Below are 22,631 nucleotides of genomic sequence, written 5' to 3'. Positions count from 1 at the left end.
GACAATAATAATAACTTTCAAACTTTGATAATATTTTATACGTGTAGACACAATATAATTTTAATTTAAGATACTTTCAATGCGTGCATACTCAAAATATATACCAGTGGGAGGCTCCTTTGCACAGGATGCCGCCTATATTATGGGAACCACAACGGCGCTGCAACAACTTTTTTTCTGTGAAGTAGTAATATGTAAGCATTGCTGTGTTTCGGTTTGAAGGGCGCCGTAGCTAGTGAAATTACTGGGCAAATGAGACTTAACATCTTATGTCTCAAGGTGACGAGCGCAGTTGTAGTGCCGCTCAGAATTTTTGGGGTTTTTCAAGGATACTGAGCGGCACTGCATTGTAATGGTCAAGGCGTATCAATAACCATCAGCTGAACGTCCTGCTCATCTCGTCCCTTATTTTCATGAAAAAGAAGGAATCATGGACCCGTAGGAACCCCCCCCCCTTTTTAGTAAGTGGCTATTTCATATCCTGTATATATTTTCAGAAAATGGGTAAAGACGATAAAGAAGAAACTGGTTTCGGCTTCAAGGACAAAGCGAAGGCAGAGGAGACCCTTCGTCTTCTAGAAGAACATGATATGAACTACCGAAGACTGACTGTCAGGGGTCTTCTAGGACGAGCCAAAAGAGTACTTTCGAGTAAGTTGGACTGGATGTGTGGCGGTCCTCCATAGTGCGGTTTTCAAGGAGCTTTCTTCCACCTACTACAAAGCTGTGGAATGAGCTTCCTTGTGCGGTGTTTCAGGGACGATACGACATGGGTACCTTCAAAAAAAGCGCGTACACCTTCCTTAAAGGCCGGCAACGCTCCTGTGATTCCTCTGGTGTTGCAAGAGATTGTGGGCGTCGGTGATCACTTAACAACAGGTGACCCGTACGATCGTTTGTCCTCCTATTCCATAAAAAAAAATTGTATTATTATTATTAATTTATGTCATGAGTATAAATTATTTAACTCGCGTCAAGACACGTGGCCTGATTGAATATTCGTAAGACATGCGTTAAAATTATTGATGAAAGATTTATAGTTCAGCTATTTCAATTAAACGAACATTCGTTCATTGGACCAGTGGTTGAATCATTGTGATTGCGAGCCGAAACATCGCGAGGTCGAGGTTCGAATCTCAGCCGTGAAATATTTTTACAGTTTATTATGGATGAAAGTTCATTTTTCTGAGAGGTAAACTTTTTAATGTAAAATATTTATAATAGTTCTGAAGTGTTAAGTTTTTTATATTGACACACTTTTCACACAAATTATCTTGCCCCAAGTTAAGCATATATAGCCTGTGTTATGGGTTACAAGATAATGATATATTTAATACAATATACTTACTTAAACATACATAAATTCATATAAACATACATAAATACATTTAAACATCCATGACTCGGAAACAAACATCCATATTCATCATATAAATGCTTGCACCTACCGGGATTCGAACCCGGGACCTCTAGGTAGGATCGCTAACCACTCGACTATACAGGTCGTCTATTATATATTATATATTCGTTTTATATATTGTAATATCCATCACTTACCGCCGTTCCCAATATACTATCTACAGTTAGAGATAAATTACGACCTTCTACTATCAGTAATTAGCTGTCAATAATCTGAAGCTGACCCAATATACCCGCTAAGTCATTCTAATCGCCAGTTTACTGTTGCAATTTCTATACAAACCTCAATCGCTGGTAAGCTATACGTCCTCCCATTGGCAGACAACGTGTACGGATAAGGTGACTTACCGTCGATAAGTTTATTGGGACAGAAAAGTCAACGATGGTTACCATTTTATATCTCAAGTTGTCGCCAACCGGAGATAGACTGAATATTGGGAATGGCCGTCTGACGAGTTGGTTAATAAATTAATATAAATTAAAATAGACTCAATTTTTCAGTGACGAAAGCTGAAGACAAAATAAAGAACATAAAAGAAGCGATGGAGGTCTTTGAAGCTTGGCTCGCAGACCTTGACAAGAATAAGGACAAGAAGACTGATAAGAAAGAGAAGGTGAAAGAGAAACAAAAAGAAGATAAGAAAGAAGATGACAATGTGAGATTTCTATTTGATTTTGATTCTTTTCTCGATTTTTTACCATAGATACTTATCTCCTTTATCGTTAGCCCTTTGTGGGTACCATAAACTATTGTCTTCCATCTGCTTTCTACCCAAGGCCTTAACTTGGGCCTAAGCCTTTAGGCCCAACTACAATTCTCAAAGATATTACTTTCCAAGCATATGCGTATCGAGGTTTCTCTCGAAATAGATAAAGAAAACGCATAAAAAGATAATCCTATACTATATTGTTTATTGACTATATTGTGGTGGTGAGGTTATATTTAAAAAAATAGTAGAACCACAAGAAATAGCTTTATTACTTAAAGAACAATCTGTTCTGTTTTTATACGGTTTATATTAGTTTTGCCTGTATGTTTGTATGTTTGTAACCGACTTCTTTGGGCGCGATTATGACCCACTTCAAACGGCTAGATTTCATTCAAACTTTGTAGATTTATCGAGCACCGATGACATTACACTAATTTGACTAAAAAATGAAAAATAAATAATAGTTAATAAAGAAGTGTAGAAGAATTATTATTTTAATAAATCTAATATATAATATCTTTAAAAGCACCCCACGCTTTTTTTACACTATTTTCTATTTTTTAGTTGAATTTTATATAAAGCGTGCTTTTTAGTTTTTTTTAAACTATTATTTATTTACAAATGCTATTCAAAATTTTAAAGGCGCTAAAGGACACATTTCACACAACCAAAAAGTGTCTATCTATATATATATATATATTTAATTTTTTTATTATTTATTTATCGCGTGGGCCAGTCATGGGCATGTCGGTGACATGAACCCATAAGATTAACCCTACACAAAAGGGCCCAAAGCGGCTAAAGAAGTGTTCAGTTCAGAAAAAATCTCATAAAACGTTAATTACTAGGCTAGCAGTTCTGATGTGGAGATGGAAGAGAAACCGAAGGATAAAAAGGAGTTGCCAGCAGAGACTGTGCCAGGTTTAGGATTCAAAGATAAGGTAAGGAACATTTTTCCCAGTTCATTTTTTTAAAAGTAAATTAATGGACTCAACTAAAATTAAAAGGTGATTTTTGGTTTAATGCAGTGACGTTGTATATATATAGAAAAATCACGTATAAAACAAACTCGAAAAGTGGAAACTTTAACAAAAAAAACGACTTCAAAAAATATTCCAAAACAATAACTGTAGTATGCACTAAAAAGTATAAAAAAAACTATTGTGTATTTTTTTTTATGGAATAGGAGGACAAACGAGCGTAACCTGGTGTTAAGTGAGCACCGCCGCCCACATTCTCTTGCAACACCAGAGGAATCACAAGAGCGTTGCCGGCCTTTAGGGAAGGTGTACGCACTTTTTTTGAAGGTACCCATGTCGTATCGTCCCGGAAACACCGCACATGGAAGCTCATTCCACAGCTTTGTAGTACGTGGAAGAAAGCTCCCTGAAAACCGCACTGTGGAAGAACGCCAGACATCCAGATGGTGGGGATGATATCCTAACTTGTGGTGTGTCGTGCGAAGGTGGAATTCGGCGACAGGAATCAAGTTAATCAATCAAGCTCTTCGGAACACTCACCGTGATAAATGCGGTAGAAGACACACAATGAAGCGACGTCTCTACGCAACTTATTTTTGGAATCTTTGACCTTCAGCCGCAGCCCCGCTCTCGCCTCCTCACGTCAAGCGTGCGACTCAAGCAAATCGCACTTAAAACTTTATATGTACTTACAAATCTACCTTAGCTGACGATTAAGAATCTCCTCCTTTTTAGAAGTCGGTTATACTCATACTTATAGCTCGTCGTCAAGCTCTAACGCACTTATCAGCTCACAGTATCAGCTCGATCCATTTGACCGCGTGCAACGCAGAGCAGCTCAAATTGTCGGGGACCCAGTGCTCTGTGAACGGCTGGATCACTTGGCGTTGCGTAGAGACGTCGCTTCATTGTGTGTCTTCTACCGCATTTATCACGGGGAGTGTTCCGAAGAGCTGTTCACCCTGATTCCTGCCGCCGAATTCCACCTTCGTACGACACGCCACAAATTAGGATATCATCCCCACCATCTGGATGTGTGGCGGTCCTCCACAGTGCGGTTTTCAAGGAGCTTTCTTCCACGTACTACAAAGCTGTGGAATGAGCTTCCTTGTGCGGTGTTTCCGGGACGATACGACATGGGTACCTTCAAAAAAAGCGCGTACACCTTCCTTAAAGGCCGGCAACGCTCTTGTGATTCCTCTGGTGTTGCAAGAGAATGTAGGCGGCGGTGATCACTTAACACCAGGTGACCCGTACGCTCGTTTGTCCTCCTATTCCATAAAAAAAAACTTACGAACCGCAGTATCTTCTTGATGCGAGTATTACAAACAGCATGTGGGAGCAGGGTGTAGTCGCCACCTAGATTTTTCCTGTTCAATGATAGGGCTTCATTCGCGTATCTGCTGTTGAATGCCGTTATCAGTGCTTTGGAATGGTTTAAACCTGTTGAGTTGCTCCTGCGTTTAAGTGCTTCTTGTTGAATTTGGTTTCTTGGATGGTGCTCTTTCACAGTCCACAAATAGGTTCCGGACCATATTGGACTCCTGTAGCTCCAGCTATTGTGAGCTCATCGGCCATTTCATACATACACACACGCCTTGTTCCCGTCGGGATAGGCAGAGACAATAGAATGCCATTTGCTTCTATCCTTACAAACTTCACGCGCTTCCTCTACATTCATTACTCTTTTCATACATGCTCGCCGGTTGCGGGACCTCTCCTTTTCTCAAAACCAATTGGTTGACGAATGTTCTACGAGGTCTCCCGCGACCGACTTGCCCACACACACTTGACTTATATATTTGATGCGTCATTCATTCATTTCATTAGCAATTTATTTAGTTACACCTTTTAAAGCAAGAGCAACTTTAGATAATAACATTAATTTTAAATTGTACTTCTGCGTTAGATTCATAACACATTGATAAATCAGTTTACGCACACTACGATCCGCTCCTACTTACCTAGTCAGGGCTGAGGCGCGCAAATAAAACAGCAGGCGTTATTTTCACGCTAGTTAGCTGTTTACTTGTGGCTGTAAGGTTGAGGATGTATCTGAAAGGACGTTTTTATGGAAGAGAAGGTGAAGAAAAAGATGTTAAGTGATCACAGCCACCCACCTATATAATTTATATTTAATTACATATTATGACAAATTTAAGTTTTTCTCATAACAACGATTGAGTGGAATTCGGGGTCCGGTGCAACGATTGCCTCAATCTTTTTCTCCACGAGTCGTAGTACTACCAGCTCATCTGTGACATTAATCTCTTTGAGAGCATTAGTAGCATGATGGGATGAGTTGCGCATATGCGTGGAGTAGGTGGCAGCGGTCAAGCTGTCTAGGGTTATAGAAGCGTTGGCAGCCTTTTACGTGCACGCACTTTTTTTTAAGGCACTCATGTCATATCATCCCGGAAACACTGCACAAGTAAGATCATTCCACAGCTTTGTAGTACGTGGAAGAAAGATACTTGAAAGGCTTACTGTGGAGGAACACCACACATACAGATGGTGAGGATGATATCGTAATTTTTGGCGTGGCGAAGGTGAATTTCGACGGCGGGAATCAGGCCAAACAGCTCTCCGGAACATTCCCCGCGATAAATATGGCAGAAGACACACAACGAAGCTATTGAGCTGATACTGGGGTGTGCCAGACCAGAGATGACAGCAATAGTCCATAAGTGGCCGGACCTGCGCTTTGTAGAGTTAAGGCCATTGTGGTGAAGAAGTTGGCATACCGTGATTCAGCCACGATGTCACTGTAAGTGTAAAAGATGGAATATCTCACGCACCTGTAATGATTGTAGGAGACAGCGGAAAACACAGTCAAAGAGCTTGAAGGACGCGACCCGGACTATCAGAAATTGGCCGTAAAAGGACTCCTTGGAAGGGCGAAGCGGGTTCTTACTTGTAAGTCTTAACTTAAGCCTTGAACTTTACTTATTTGATACATTATCACTTATAAAAATTAAATTTCGAGCGCTCTCACCAACTGAGCCCACCGTTGGCGTGACGCATACTTCGTAAATCTTGGTATGACTTGTTCAACTCTCAGGTTGTTGCCCAATCTACAGGACCTACTTTACCTGCTCAACCCAAATTATTGCTATATTAGGAAATTTACTTGTTTGAAATTGATGTCACTGTTTCAAATTTCAACAATTTGTTATTTTTAAAGTTATATCCCTCTCTTCTGGGATTAATTATAATGAAAATTAAATATCACTTTAAAAATAACAAATTATCAAGATTTTCACTTCTATACATTACATTTGCCCATTTACAGGTCCAAAGATTATTTTAGATATTAGACAGGCCTGCACCGACACATCTCTAACGAAGTACGAAACTGTAACCGATTTTGATTGACAAGCAACAGTCAGCGACACTTGGAATTAGTTCTAAAGTGTTTTGATGATTAAACTAGTTAATCACAACCTTACACATCCATTGACAAATCAAAATTGGTCACATATTAACGGGCTTTCAGATCGCTCTAGTATATTCTAAGTCTATGTCCATCTTATGCCGCCACATTTCCCCCTGCTTGATTTACTACTACTACTACTCATTTACCTATAATTATTTATGAATACTGTAAATGTTATTACATTTTGAGTATAGATAATAATAATAGTTGAGCATCGTCTTATTAACCTCGTCTTGATGTCGTAATCATTTCTGTTATAGTGTATTAAGCTTATTTTTTAAGAGAAAACTTCGATTTTGCGCAACACACTCACATTTTAGTACTCGTAAGTAATAAGTAAGGCTGATCCGTCACGCTCTCAGGTGAAGCGCTCGATCGAGTTGTAACAATCATTTGGTATTTACATTGTGAGGTAAGTGTGTGTAGTAAGTGGTTTATCGTGCAATTACTATGTATTGAAAAACATAATTATTATTATTATTTATTATTTTAGTTATAACAAACCAATTGTATCATTTTTAGAAAACGAAAATGGAAAATAAGTACATAATACATAATCCCTATACCGCGGTAACCTTAAAACTCGTTTTGAACCTGCCATATAACACGGGTATTTCCCACTGTACTGTGAAATTTATAATGATTTGTACAGTTCATAGCTTCATGTACCTTGGCACGTGTGTCTTATTATTTTATTAAATTTATTGAATTGTGATTTTAAAGTGAAACTTTTATTACATCGTCTCAAAATTTTTCATCTGTAGTTCACAGCAGTTGACCGAGTAGTGTATAGACTATTACTCATTTGTGCCAGTGCTCCACGCTATTTTGTTTGTTTTTGTCAGTGTTTAATGTAAATATTATTCCAAAAATTGTTAAGTTAAATGTTAAGAAAATCAGTTTTACTTTCACCGTGGTTTCATAAAACCACACAATCCTTTTTTATTATTATTACGAATTACGTGGTCGTAATACTGCGTTATACGGCAGTATTACCAAGTCGTATAACGCGTTTTCCTATAACGCGGCATCACTCTAACTCGTTATAGGCGAGTTAACCTGTAATGTGATTTATATAAAACTAGCTGACCGGACAGACGTTGTTCTGATAATAAATAAAATACTGTTTTTTATGAATTTGTCAATAACACCAAGAATTATTTTGTAAAATATGCTCCCTGACAATGACGTTCTATATTACGTATAGAACGTCATTGCTACCTGTTGTTAACTATAATGAGATTGTTTCACAGCAGAACTGTCAAACCGTTCGTCAATAAATTCTCTCATAGAAAATATGTCCAAACAAAACAAATATTGGACTTAAAAATAATTATGGGTCTCAAAACGAAATAAAAACTATCCAATCTCTCAAGTTGGACTAAACTGCACTCGATGAAGTAATCACCATTAAAATCCGTTCATTATTTTAATAGTCTATCGCGGACAAACAACGTGTCACGTAATTTATATAAATTACTAGCTGCCCCGACAGACGTTGTTCTGTAGATAGTAAAAAAACAACTGTTTTATATTTCAAAACATCAAAAATTATTTCGTAAATATGCTCCCTATTGTTAGAATGGAATTGTTTCACAGCGGTACTGTCAAACCGTGCGTCACTAAATTCTCTCATAGAAAATATGTCCATACAAAACAAATATTGAAAATAAAAATATATATGGGTCCCAAATCGAAATAAAAACTACCCTATCTCTCAAGTTGGACCAAACTGCACTCCATGAAGTAATCACCATTAAAATCCGTTCATTAGTTTAGGAGTCCATTGAGGACAAACATTGTGACACGAGATTTAAGATAAGATAAGATGAAATAAATTGTAACGTTAATTTCTGACTTGTTTCTCATATATTATACCAATACAATCCATACTAATACAACATAATATTATTTACTCTATCTATATAAATTGATTGCGATTTCTTTCTTTAATTAGGTTTGACTGTAATTCTGCCTTCCCCAAAATGGTAATAAAAATTCTCTTTGCAGGTACCCGCGATGAAACAAAACTTTCAAATATTAAAGAAGCGATGTCATTGTTCGAGAAGTTTCTGGACGACTTCGATACACTCCACATGAGCAAACAGAACAATCCTTATCTGCCACTGGGAATTGTTCGTACGTGCCTCGAGCTAGCAGGAGGCACGGTCACTGACCAACAGGTGAGTTGTAGAACATTATCTATAAAGAGAGGCATTTATTTTCTCAAAATTGATTCCTTTACAATTATTATTTTTGACTTCATTTCTAACAACTACTACCGCTTCGGAAACAAATGGCGCTCTGAGATAGAAGCATTACAATATAATATAAGCTACATTTATTTATGCTTTACTTATAAAATAAACAAAATATTACATTTGAATTTGGAAGCTGTCATTTTTATATGATTGTTCATTGAGTTTACTCATTTTGGCGCTGTGATAGCATTACACAAAGTAGGTATGGAGCCAAATGCAATTTTTGAAGCTCTCCATACGCTTGGCATTAGTAAAATGTTTGTGTACCGGGCTATTAATGGGCACAATAAGACCTCCTCTGTTTGTACGAAAAAGGTGGTCAAAGTAGTAAGGGAAAGAATTAGAAGAAATACTTTCCGAAAGCAAAAGATTTTATCTCGGCAGGTGAAGATACCACCTAGAACTATGTCGCGTATTTTTAAAGATGACTAATTACTTGCAACCTCTAAGAGACGTACCTACCTACTGGTCATTTCTTAACTGATAATTTAAAATAAGAATAGGGTGGTAAAATCGAAACTTTTACAACTGAGCAACATTTTAAACAACAAAATGACCGTTTTTATGCCCAAATCTCTAAGGAATCTTACCAATTAGTCGACAGAGTGCAACGTGAGCACTGTCCGACTTTAGTGATGGTTTGGTGGGCTTTTAGCTATGAAGGAGTGACTGAGCCATACTTTTGTGAAAAAAGTATCAAAACAACGGCACAAGTGTATCAAGATACCATTTTTTGAGAAGGTAGTGAAACCCCTTAACAACACCATGTTCAATAACCAAGAATAGTCCTTCCAGCCAGATTAGGCGCCGGGTCATAAAGCACGCATTCTTAGTTGGAAACGAACGTTTCGGACTACATCAGAGCTGAAGACTGGCCGTCGTCTAGTCGCGATCTTAATCCGCTGGGTTATGATTTATGGTCAGTTTTAGAGAGTACGGCTTGCTCTGAACGTCGTGATATTTTGGAGTCCCGTTCAAAAATCCGTACGATTGATGAATGATGAAGAACTTGACCATGGAAAGAGTGCGTGCTTCTATTGATAACTGGCCCCAACGTTTAAATGGCTGTATTGCAGCCAATAGGAGACCTTAGGAGATTTTAAATTGTTTTATATTTATGTATTAATCTAACACACTGTAGAAGTAATAAATATTATATATATATAAGAGATTTCCATGTATATAGTCACTCATCACGATATATCTGGAACTGTAAAGACTTGAAATTTGGTAGGAACATTCCTTTCGTCGAGTAGAGGTCAGCTAAGAACGGATTTTACGAAAATCCACTCGCAAGATTTTTTTATTATGAACAGAACAACGTGTATGACCAATAGTGTATCATAATATTAATAAATAAACGTCTGTGGGGGCAGCTAGTTTGCAATAGAATTTATTTTCTTCTTTGCTTCAGTATTCAAGGCAAGAATAGGTATATATTATGTTTTTAATAATGAAACTTTTCAGAGATCGTTTATAGCAGCATACAGTAGCGTGGGGGGACAGTACAAGCGTCTGCGAACAGTGGCAGAAAAAGAAGATGGAAAGACTTGGGACATTGTTCGTAACCAGGCACTGAAAGAGTTAAAAGAGAAGGTAAGTTGGTTCGATAAACTTTTGAGGGATTTATTAATACTTCTATGCAATAATTACGGTTCAAATTATCCCCAACTGCTTATATACCTTAATATATTTATTGATCAGTGCTCCTTTGCACAGGATGCCGGCTAGATAATGGGTACCACATCGGCGCTTATTTCTGCCGTGAAGCAGTAATGTGTTAACATTATTGTGCTTCGGTCTGAAGGGCGCCGAGCTAGTGAAATTACTGTGAAAATGAGACTTAACATCTTATGTCTCAAGGTGATGAGCGAAATTGTATGAGTGAGTTATCACTTTAAAAAAAAAATATTTACATACCATATTATATTGTAATATTAATTTGCCAATATAATCATAACTTAATCTGCAGTTGGGATTATCAGCAGGAATTTTTTATTTTAATTTCCGATCTTTACAGCACGCCGATGTAAAACTGTTCAATGATAAAGAAGAACCAACTAATGAACATTTAGAAATGTTACTATGGGCGTACTCTCCAGAAGCGGCGAGAGTTAAGAAATTGATACCGGAAACAGAAGATAAGAGTAAGTCAGATGACCGGAAGAGACGTCACAGTGAAGACGATTCGCCTAGCAAGAAGAAAAAGGAGTGATTTTGTATTTATTTAATAAATGAATTAAAATTTTGAATGATTTTATTTATTTATGTAGGTATAGGTAACAAACAGTATTACAATAATAAATATTAACAGAAGTTAACAGTATCACTTTCAACAGTGAAGTTACCAAAAATTAAACAACACTTTTACTTAAAAGGAAATATTAATCACAAAATCAAAAAAGTTCTACAAATAAACATTATAATTACTATGCTTAGTTACAACACGACTACAAACCCTTATTATACAATGCTACAATGAATTAGTTACAAAGAGCATACAGAAAAAAAATATAAGAATGGGGTTAAAAATATCAGTAATTATTTTTCATTATCACTTACAAAATATTTAAGATGATTGACTTACTTCAGACGAGTTGACTCCCGATACTATAATATATACATTGACTTATACAGATAACAATATAACAATTATTCATTTTAACACCTTATTTCGTGGCAGTAATGTTCAAAGTCTATTGTATACGTTCGTTAGAAGCTCATGGATTATGTTGCGAAATGTGCGTTATTATAGCAATTAAAATATACTCATTATTTAGCAAAATGGTTAGAAACATCAAGTTGTCACATAATTTTGTTAATATAAATGGGCATGGCATGAATTACGATAAAAGGATGCAGCCTTTTTAAGTTTGAATATGCTGTCTTTCGGAGAGTTTTTCACTGAACACTTTGTCATTGCGTTCAAAGCGCGGTCAAAACACAACCGAATGGACTAATGAAAAACTGGACTTATTATAATATGATATCGCCAACGCAGATGTAGTTGCAATTTGATGTTTTATATTTTGTAATAGCTGACGCCCCGCTCTCTTCTTATATAGTCTTTCGTGTTTCCTTATTCTTATTCTTCTTGACCTATGTTCTTACTTATGTTTGTAGTTCCGCCTACCAACAACGACGGTTATGTTCTATATTATAACCCTAATAAGCCGGGTTTGCATTATTTTATATCAAGAATAAAACCAGACTAAAAACCTACCTCTTAAAACTTCTTATAAAGAATTCCTATTCTATTCCTTCTTCTCATAAAATATAATTGGGGAAAAATAACTACTGAACTACATTGTACGATAATAATTATCCAAATAAAGTAAACTAATTCAATACAGTCCAAGGTCAATGAACAGAAAAAAAACAGACAAAGGAAACGACGCTTCAAAGTCGTTATTCGATTTGAATGGACCCTATTTAAAGTCTAACTTATATCAATAAATACATATAGTACTTGTTGATATAAATTAGACTTGTAGATCCATACTATTATAATATAATATGATGTCTTATACATAAAATTGTGTTATAACAATAGCAACTTACTGAATATTGTGTATAAATCCAAAAACAATCAAAAACTCAGCGCACGCACGGAATTAATATAATAAATCTAACAAGTAGATATATGAATATAGAGGATATGAATATGGCAATACAGCGCTTACGCTAGCCATTAGCTAAATTATTGTGGCCCACCGCAAAAGCCACAATAGAAAGAAATAAATTAGCAGAATTGTATTTGTAAATTGTATGTAATCTTGGCAATAAGCGAATTTAAAAAAAAAATTGGAGTTGTATCTTGTAATGAATTTGTGTTTATGAAATAACAATAATTTTAAGTGCAAGAAAACCACTGTTAATGACTAAATGTGTTTATAATTTGTGCTTATGAATTATAATATGTTCAAAACAGGAAACTTGAAATAATAATTGATCGAATATCCATCGAGAGAAATATCACAGATTGCGCTCGTAAGTTTGTATTTGTATTAGTTTGCTGATGGTGAAAGGTTTATTTTTCTAGTAGCAAGATTTAAATTCATAAAGATACAATATCTAAATTAATTAAATTCACTAATGACGAAGTTTTGTTACTAAGAAAAGTTGTTTTAGTAAGCATTGCGAATTGGACAATCATTATCGATCAAGCTTGAATATATTTTACATGTCAGAAATTTATATCTGGTTTAATTCACGCCCCTCTTAAATGCAATGGTCAACTATGTAAACATTTACCCCCTTATTCATAATAGTCTGCTAACTTAAAGCATTGCTAATTCTCACTCTGTCTTCTTCTATTGACCTAAGTCAGAATGAGAAAAAACACTCCTAAGAGGCTGTTTAAAGTTAGCGGACAATGGTCTGACTGATACATAGCCCCTTATTCATAATGATGAATAAGGGGCTATGTATCATTCATAATGATGAATAAGGGGTCATGTATGTATCATTCTGTCAGAGTTCAACTCAAAACTACAATGTGGTGTAAAGCAAAGTCTTGTTTATGTTTTTCATCTACCTCTACATTGTAGAGCCTAAGCATATTTTATTGTTTAATAGAGCTGTTCGCGAACAAACGAGTTCAAAAGAGTACTCCCACAGACGAACTACGCAAAGTAGTTCCCAGGTCTCTTTCTCCTTAGTTCATTCTCATTCTACGGTTGCTGCATAATATTAGTAATCTGCGTTACAGGTCCTACTATACTTTGTAATGCGCTTCGCATACTAAATTACTAATTATTATTTGATGCCGGCTCAATTTACAAAATATTCTCCTCACAGTAGGTATCTAATTATGTTCACTAACTCTAATAGTTTTAGTTCTTTAGTAAACTACGGGAAAAAGCCGGATTGGGTGAACAATCTTTTTGGGAATTGAGAAAGGGACTAACAAACTAATAACCGAACGAGCTCGTTAAGGAGCTGCGAACTAAATTGACCACCCCCAGTTGGGAACTATTGTGTGCAAGCCTAAATTAACACATTCACTGCTAACAAAATAAATAAAAATAATAGCTGGGAACCTACTTAAGGCGAATTTTGATTACATTTTTTGGTACATATGAATGTTTGAAAATATGAATAAATGTATACTTGTTTTTGTAAGTCGACTATATTGCCAGAGTTGCCGCACAAAGCAACATTGACTGGCCTCAAACTCCGGCAATTTACCGACTATTACAAAATGAATGGGTCACTCACTCGGATCCGAGTGCACCCCGCTACTACAGCCCTGTTCTACTCGGATCGGTGAAATGAGCAGTGAATGTGTTAAAGAGCTATTTCGCCCAATTGCTGTGAAAACACAATAAAAACAAACTATTTGTCTCACTTCACATTGCTTATACTTTCTCTCTCACCACAAATACACATACAGTGTTGTCAAAACACAAACAATGCATACATTATTGAATTTGTAGCAAAGTGTGTATAGTGAATTCCATCTTCTTATGTTGTAACTATTAGTTTGGGGGAGGAATACTGCGCTTTATAATACTGTTGTAATTGTAAAGATAAACATTTTACTACTATTTTACCAGGCTCCTTTGCACAGGATGCTGGCGCCTCTTTCTGCTGTGAAGCAGTAAAGTGTAAGCAGTATTGTTTTTTGGTAAGAAGGGTGCCATGGCTAGTGATATTACTGTAAAACAAGCTTAACAGCTTATGTCTCAAAGAGACAGTGGCAATTGTAGTGCTGCTCAGAATTTTTGGAGTTTTAAAGAGTCCACAGTGGCACTGCATTGAAATGGGCAGGGTGTATAAGTTACCATCAGGTAAATGTCCAGCTCCAAATTCACAGCGGGCCCCAACTGGAGAAGAGTGACCCATGACAGACTCCAATGGAAAGAGCTAGAGGAGGCCTTTGCCAAGCGGCACACTGAGTTAAGAGACATCCTCTAACTCAGAATAAAAAGGGCTTAATAGAATAATAGAAAATGTCCAGCTCATCTTGTTCCTTATTGCCACAAGTTACAATATCATCCCCACCATCTGGGTGTGTGGCGGTCCTCCACAGTGCGAGCTTTCTTCCTCGCACTACGAAGCTGTGGAATGAGCTTCCTTGTGCGGTGTTTCCGGGACGATACGACATGGGTACCATCAAGAAAAGCGCGTACACCTTCCTTAAAGGCCGGCAACGCTCCTGTGATTCCTCTGGTGTTGCAAGAGAGTGTGGGCGGCGGTGATCACTTAACACCAGGTGACCCGTACGCAAGTTTGTCCTCCTATTCCAAAAAAAAAAAAAAACTATTTGTGTGCTGTTTGAAAACATAATGTTACCACTGCAATTAGGTCAATTTTACAAACAACCTTTGAATATCTTTGTGGATGTGTCCTTGTTGTTGGTTGGGTCCCTGTGAAATCGTCTTACGCGGGTTTTACAGTATATGTAGATACTTCCATTCCATGCAGCACTTACTAAAAATACTTTATTGCAGGCCAAGATGTCAGACCTAGAAGCTGAAGAACTGCAGGTAACTAAGTATTTTATTAATACTATTTAAAATTACTTTAATAAACTGATGATACTATTTTTGTTTAAAGCTTCTTTGGTAATCTATAAATGCCTCTTTCTATTTAATTGACATTTTCAGGTTTGCAGATTATGTCTAGGCGCCGGCCTGAAAATGTATAACATGACTGAAAAAGATTTAAATCAGATTTATACAAACATCACAGGCCTTTCTGTACGTATTGAATTTTTTGTTATGTTCAAGTGCTGAAAATTATATTTGATCAAGACTATGTCATACAGAGGGTAGAAAGAAATAAAACAATATAACTAATTTATAAGTATATTAATTCTCATCAGCAATTAAATTATTGCATTTTTTTATGGAAAAGGAGGACAAACGAGCGTACGAGTCACCCGGTGTTAAGTGATCACCGCCGCCCTCATTCTCTTGAAACACCAGAGGAATCACAGGAGCGGTGCCGGCATTTAAGGAAGGTGTACGCGCTTTTTTTGAAGGTACCGATGTCGTATTGTGCCGGAAACACCACACAATGAAGTTCATTCCACAGCGTTGTAGTATGTGGAAGAAAGCTCCTTGAAAACCGCACTTTGAAGGACCGCCTTACATACAGATGATCGGGATGATATTCTAAATTGTGGCGTGTCGTGCGAAGGTGGAATTCGGCGGCAGGAATCAGGTGAAACAGCTCTTCGGAACACTCCCCGTGATAAATGCGGTAGAGGACACACAATGAAGCTATGTCTCTACGCAACGTCAAGTGATCCAGCCGTTCAATTCGAGCGTTGTACGCGGTCAAATGGATCGAGCTGATACCGGGGTGCGCAAGACCAGAGATGACAGCAATACTCCATACGTGGCCGGACCTGCGCATTGTACAGCGCTAGAATGTGGGCCGGCTTGAAGTATTGCCGTGCTCTATTTATGACGCCCAGTTTCTTCGAAGACAATTGGGCTTTGCTCTTCAGATGGCAATCGCGGAATTGGCGATCGCTCGAGATATCGGGCTCGAATTGTGGGGGACCCAGTGCTCTGTGAACGGCTGGAGCACTTGGCGTTGCGTAGAGAAGTCGCTTCATTGTGTGTCTTCTACCGCATTTATCACGGGGAGTGTTCCGAAGAGCTGTGTAACCTGGTCCCTGCCGCCGAATTCCACCTTCGCATTACACGCCACAAGTTAGGATATCATCCTCACTATCTGGATGTGTGGCGGTCCTCCACAGTGCGGTTTTCAAGGAGCTCTCTTCCACGTACTACAAAGCTGTGGCATGAGCTTCCTAGTGCGGTGTTTCCGGGACGATACGACATGGGTACCGTCAAACAAAGCGCGTACACCTTCCTTAAAGGCCGGCAACGCTCATGTGATTCCTATGGTGTTGCGGGATATTGTGGGCGGCGGTGATCACTTAACAACAGGTGACCCGTACGCTCGTGTGTCCTCCTATTCCATAAAAAAAAAATCGATACCCAGAATTCCGATACTAGGCGAGGCTGTAAGGGAAGTGTTGTCAATAGTTGGTATAAATTCACGAGCATGACACAGTGTATTTAGTAACAGAGACGAATAAGTGACAACCTAAATTGTCAACTAGAAATAGTTTATCTCCTCACCTCAAATATTTAGTTGAAACCTTTTGTTAACAATTATTCCTTGGATTAACGATTGGTCTCCTCTGCACTCTCAACTAAATACCGCAGGCGTAGTCGCAAAGTGCGCCAACTAATTCTACGCCCATGTGAGCCTACTCGAGCCCATCTAGAACAATGTGTGACGTAGACATGCCGCCACATGTTCTGTTAAACTATATATATATATAAATAAGAAAGACACTGATATCATATTGTTATATCATCAGAAAGTGTTTATTATTTCATTAATTTCAATGTAAAATAACATGAAGAGATTAGATAAGTTAAAAAATTTGGAAGATGCCATCGAGTGTCAAAATTCCACACACACAAGCATCTTTACAAATAGCCAATACACTATAAAGTCGTCGTAATATAAAAGCTATTGTTCTTAGGTAGTATGGTATCTAGTTGGAGCGCAGCGGAGACAAACCCTTAATCTAACAATTACGCTATTAAATACTTGTATAAATATTTGTATCTAGTAATGAATATATTTCTATGTATAGGCATTTGCCCTAAAAAGACTGTACTTACGAATAGAATTTGATATAAAACACACAAATAAAACTAAATTCTATGTAATATAAAGTTATCAAGGGCAAAATTATAAAGAATAGTCATTCTAATTAATAAAACTTTAATTAAATTAACATATGCAAAAATGTATCACAAACACATAGATTACACATACACTTTTAATGATGTTTTAATGCATCTGCCATATAGCCGTGACTAGGATTTCCACCTATTCCGGAATACTAAATTCAGTGTTAGGTTAATCATCAAAAGCTGACTGCTAAAACTTCTTGTTACGATTTTTGGTGAGAAGTTCCGAAATTTATAGCAACTGCCTGCTGCAATATGGCAAAAATTCAATAATTCATCGAACAAAATGTGCTGAAAAGTAAGTGAGCTTTGAAAAAAAATAATGTTTCGAGTCTTTTATAACATAAAATGCGAAGAAACTTTTCCCCGACCTATTATATTTACTGTAGAGCACCGTTTCAATCAAATAATTTCTTTCTTTACTCAGCTTCTTACATTATAAATAATATAATGACACGTGCTATTCATTAAATCCACTGAACGCCGTGATAGTAGATCACATGTTAATGAAATATTTTCATCATTTAATATACTATAATATTGACACACTTTTTACATAAACTATCTTGCCCCGAATTAGGCATATAATAGCCTGTACTATGGGTTGCAAAACAACGATATAATTAATACAATATACTTACTTAAACATACGTATAAACATCCATGACTCGGAAACAAACATCCATATTCATCATATAAATGCTTGCGCCTACAGGGATTCGAACCCAGGACCTCTAAGCTTAGTAGGTAGGATCGCTAACCACTCGGCTATACAGGTCGTCATCAATTAATGGGCTTATAAATCAAGACCACATTTATTCATGTAGATCAAGGAAATGATACTAATGAATGTCAAAACAAAAGAAACTTCTTTTTACATGTAGCGCCCATTCACGAGCACGACTCATAGATCAGCCCATCGCCTCGCTCGACCGTATTTTAGCGTGGGAACGACCCGTCCCACGTTGCCGCCACAAGCAGCAGTACTAAAGCTAAAACTAAGCAAGCTTGACAAAGCCACAAGTTAGGATATCATCCCCACCATCTGGATGTGTGGTTTTCAAGGAGCTATCTTCCTCGTACTACAACTTTGTGAAATGAGCTTCCTTGTGCGGTGTTTCCGGGACGATACGACTTGGGTACCTTCAAAAAAAGCGCGTACACCTTCCTTAAAGGCCGGCAACGCTCTTGTGATTCCTCTGGTGTTGCAAGAGAATGTGGGCAGCGGTGACCCGTACGCTCGTTTGTCCTCCTATTCCATAAAAAAAATGTGCCACGAGAGTTCATCCAAATAAAAAAAAATGTTGATCTAGATTCTAGATATTATGCAATACTCACTAAATACATATATATATACTTACCATTTCGCCATTATGTTTTAATTTGCATAATATAATTCATAATTATTAATTGCCCCCTCGACTTAAGATATTTTTATGATATTTAGTTATAGAATTTTTTATTATATCCTAGCAGATGCCTGGGACATCGCCCGCAAAGATTTACCCCCGTATTCATAATAGTCTCCTAACTTAAAGCATTGCTAATTCTCACTCTGTCTTCTTCTATTGACCTAAGTCAGAATGAGAAAAAACACTCCTTAGCGGCTGTTTAAAGTTAGCGGACCATTATGAATAAGGGGGAAAGGGTTTTTTAAAAATAATAAGCAAGTTTGGAATTGAATAATATCTCATCTCCTATTCCAGTTCCGGTTCCCGTTTTCTTCCCAACATATTATATGAATCTTATTTCGAGGAAGATTGCTATGGCAAACTAAACCTACTATTGGTATAGTTAGAGCTCATCAACATGAATTTAAGTTTTTCACAAATCCCATGGTAACCATGGATTTTTCCGGGATAAATTGTAGCCTATGTCCTTTCCCAAGCTCTAGTCTATCGCTCTACCAACAAAAAAACTTACATTCACATTTACAATATTAGTGAGGATTTTTTTAGCAATGTTATTATTACAGACTAATACAAGCTTACCACAGAAACTGTGCTGGGAGTGTTCATACAGGCTCTTATCTGCAAACAAGTTAAGAAGCAAGGCGATACAATCCCATAACATAATGCTTGGATTACTTCATTCCAAATCATGTGTAAGTTATAGACTAGTTTATTAAGTCGATACCTCAGTTCCAAAGTGTAGAAAATCTAAAATTCAGTTTGGGATAAGTGTAGAAGGGGTTGGTAATTTAAAATCTGTATTTTACTATTTCCACTAATAATAAATGACTCAATACATTTTTGGGTAGCGTTACCCCTTACAATTCACAGTAATTAATGTTCTCTCGAAAAAACAAAATCAAATTCAAAATTTCTATAATATTCTATTTGATATTAAAATATATATACAAAATTACTTAAATCTACTTATTAAAGCAATTTACAATTAAGCCTTATATGTGTAGGTATCAGAAAACTTATTTCTACAATCCTATCTACGTATTGAGGGATAAAACTTTATTATGCTTAAAAACTAATACATGAGGTTTGTTGGGGGGGGGGGGGGGGGATTTGTATCGCATTTAGTAAAGCATATATTGTGCCCACTTTACTTAATAACGCCTTAATAATTATATTTCTTATTGAGGATAGACTTTTTTCAGGTGACCATAGGTGACGTTAAATCGTTAGACCGCAGAAAACTTAACCTTATCTCTACTTTAACCACTGTTAATATAAAAGAATATCTACCACCATGTGATGAAATTAAAAATGAGATAAATAATGATATTAATGTAAATGATAATGCTTTTAATGAAGAAGTTAATAATGAGGCTTGTAATGAAATCAAAGAGCCAACAAATGAAGACAGCAATGAGATATTCTTTGAAGAGTGCGGTTTTGTTAGTGAAGATGACAGAACTTTGAGTGAAATGTGTAAAGTAGATAGTGGGATAAGTGAAGTAGACAAGGTGAAGTGTAAAGTGGGCACAGTAAAGCGTAAAGTCAAAGTGAAGAAAAAATTGAAAATTAGAAGGAGAGTTGAGAAGGATAAGGATATTGCAGATGAAACAGCGGATGAAAGGTATGATTGAATTCTGCAAACATTCACATTGAGCAAAATATTGTAATATTGTAACAATATTATGGAAAAGGAGGACAAACGAGCGTACGGGTGTTAAGTGATCACCGCCGCCCACATTCTCTTGAGACATCAGAGTAATCACAGGAGTGTTGCTGTCTTTTAAGGAAGGTGTACGCGTTTTTTTTGAAGGTACCCATATTGTATCGTCCCGGAAACACCGCAGTAGGAAGCTCATTCCACAGCTTTGTAGTACGTGGAAGAAAGCTCCTTGAAAACCGCACTGTGGAGGACCGCTACACATCCAGGTGGTGGGGATGATATCCTCATACTATAATATACTATTACATTATATATCAAAATTACTAGCTGTGGTACATATCAGAAATATACCTACAGGGTTAATGGTAAGTCACGCAAGACCTCGTAACGGAAATTTAGGTAACATTAAGACTAACAACTCTTGTTCTATGACAAAAGTATAAACATTGCTAACGAAATTTAAAAGAAAATAAATTTAGAGAACGTAAGTTACATTTCGATCTGATTAGAATTTGAACGCTCGACCGAGTGGCAATGATGCTTGTGATCGGCATATCGGATATTTCATAATCTCTGCGTTTGATTCGTTTGACAATTTCACCAAAGCAAAATACACTGAGTTAATTGTTACCAACACGTTTTGATGTTGTGTTAACACAACTGAATAATAGTTTTTGAACGCGCAAATAGCAATGAAATCTCTGTAGAAGGCAAATTATACTCTACATTATGCAAGTATGGTAAATATGTGTACTCAAGGAACAGTGGCCGGTTATAGACAGATATTCGTTAGTTATTTTTTTTCTAATACAGATAGCAAAATTATTCCATTCAGATGTAAAACATTGTATGTGAAGCGTCGAGCTACGAATGACAGAATAGATGAGGACCTGTTCACAATCACAACACTCACCTTCGAAGAACAAATTGAGGAGATTAATAAGAGACAGGAGTCTACCTTGTATAAGAATGCTATGTTTAAATGTACTGAATGCTTTCGTGGGTTCCATATCAAGGACAGATATGATGCACATATTGTCCGGCATAGTGAGGTGAGTCAATATGGGTTACATTGTTGATAAGAAAAAAAAAATCATGTCTTATTACGTAAACAATAACAGTTTTGATTCACTGTGTGCTCATCGTTAGTAAATATAGATATAAAGCTCATAGAACACATCTTATATTTCAAATGCACCATTGGGCGTTTTCTATGACCCGACCAAGGCGTTTGACAATGTGCACCTTCAAAATTCTGCTCCTAAAACTTTACACATTATGCAGTCGACAACACAGCCTTAAATATGTTAAATTCACATTAAAATGGAAAGGTTTTGGTGATCTACGTAAATTATGGCCGACTTCAGTGAAACATGTAATTGTCAGTGTTCCGCAAGGTTCCATTCTCGGTCCCAGCTGACATTAATTTATAAATTTTACGCCGTAGAATATTATGTAAATATATAAAAATTGTGATTGTTAAAATGTTAAGTGAGTCTTATGAACACAGTTTGGCGCCGTTTTAGTTAAAAATAATGATAATAATTGTTACAAAAATAGAAATAAGGAATTGCATATCACCAATCTAGTAGCCTTGGCATGCGTAATAGTTTTAAGGGTGAATTATTTCAGCGAAGTGGCGCGTTCCCGTGCTTCATATGCAAGACGAGATTAAAGACCAATCGTGCGTTGCGGAAGCATCTGACGTCACAACACACTGAACAATTTAGCTGTAGAGGGTGTCCGTTTGTCACTAAGAATAGGTTGGTATTTATTTCTAGTTTAATTATAAATTAGCATATCTCAGCTGTTTCTGAAATCTAATTTATAAGCTCGAACTGGAACAAGTATACTTACATATACAAAACATGCGTATAGCGCGGACTAGTAAAAAAATAAGGACTCCGTGTCATAAAGTGTACCACCAAAACAAGCCGATTAACGTTTAAATACATAGCCCCACGCACACACACTACTACAGGCTGATAGGCGGCCATTATGAGAAATGTCATCGTCTGTGA

The 22,631-nt window shown here is 36.8% G+C and overlaps 1 protein-coding gene across 1 annotated transcript; it reads left to right on the top strand.

The window, feature by feature from the left end:
* Positions 1 to 489: 489 nt before the first annotated feature.
* On the top strand, positions 490 to 11,058 carry LOC126974901 (uncharacterized). Its single transcript, XM_050822625.1, has 7 exons — positions 490 to 651; positions 1,921 to 2,075; positions 2,978 to 3,070; positions 5,923 to 6,025; positions 8,556 to 8,728; positions 10,274 to 10,402; positions 10,827 to 11,058. The coding sequence occupies exons 1-7, from the start codon at positions 501 to 503 to the stop codon at positions 11,019 to 11,021; spliced, it is 999 nt and encodes a 332-aa protein (XP_050678582.1). The 5' UTR covers positions 490 to 500; the 3' UTR covers positions 11,022 to 11,058.
* The last annotated feature ends 11,573 nt before the right edge of the window (positions 11,059 to 22,631 follow it).

Source organism: Leptidea sinapis, chromosome 2 (assembly GCF_905404315.1).
Source record: "Leptidea sinapis chromosome 2, ilLepSina1.1, whole genome shotgun sequence".
NCBI classification, from domain to species: domain Eukaryota; kingdom Metazoa; phylum Arthropoda; class Insecta; order Lepidoptera; family Pieridae; genus Leptidea; species Leptidea sinapis.
Note: the sequence above shows the minus strand (reverse complement) of the source record. Positions and strands in the feature narration are given on the sequence as shown.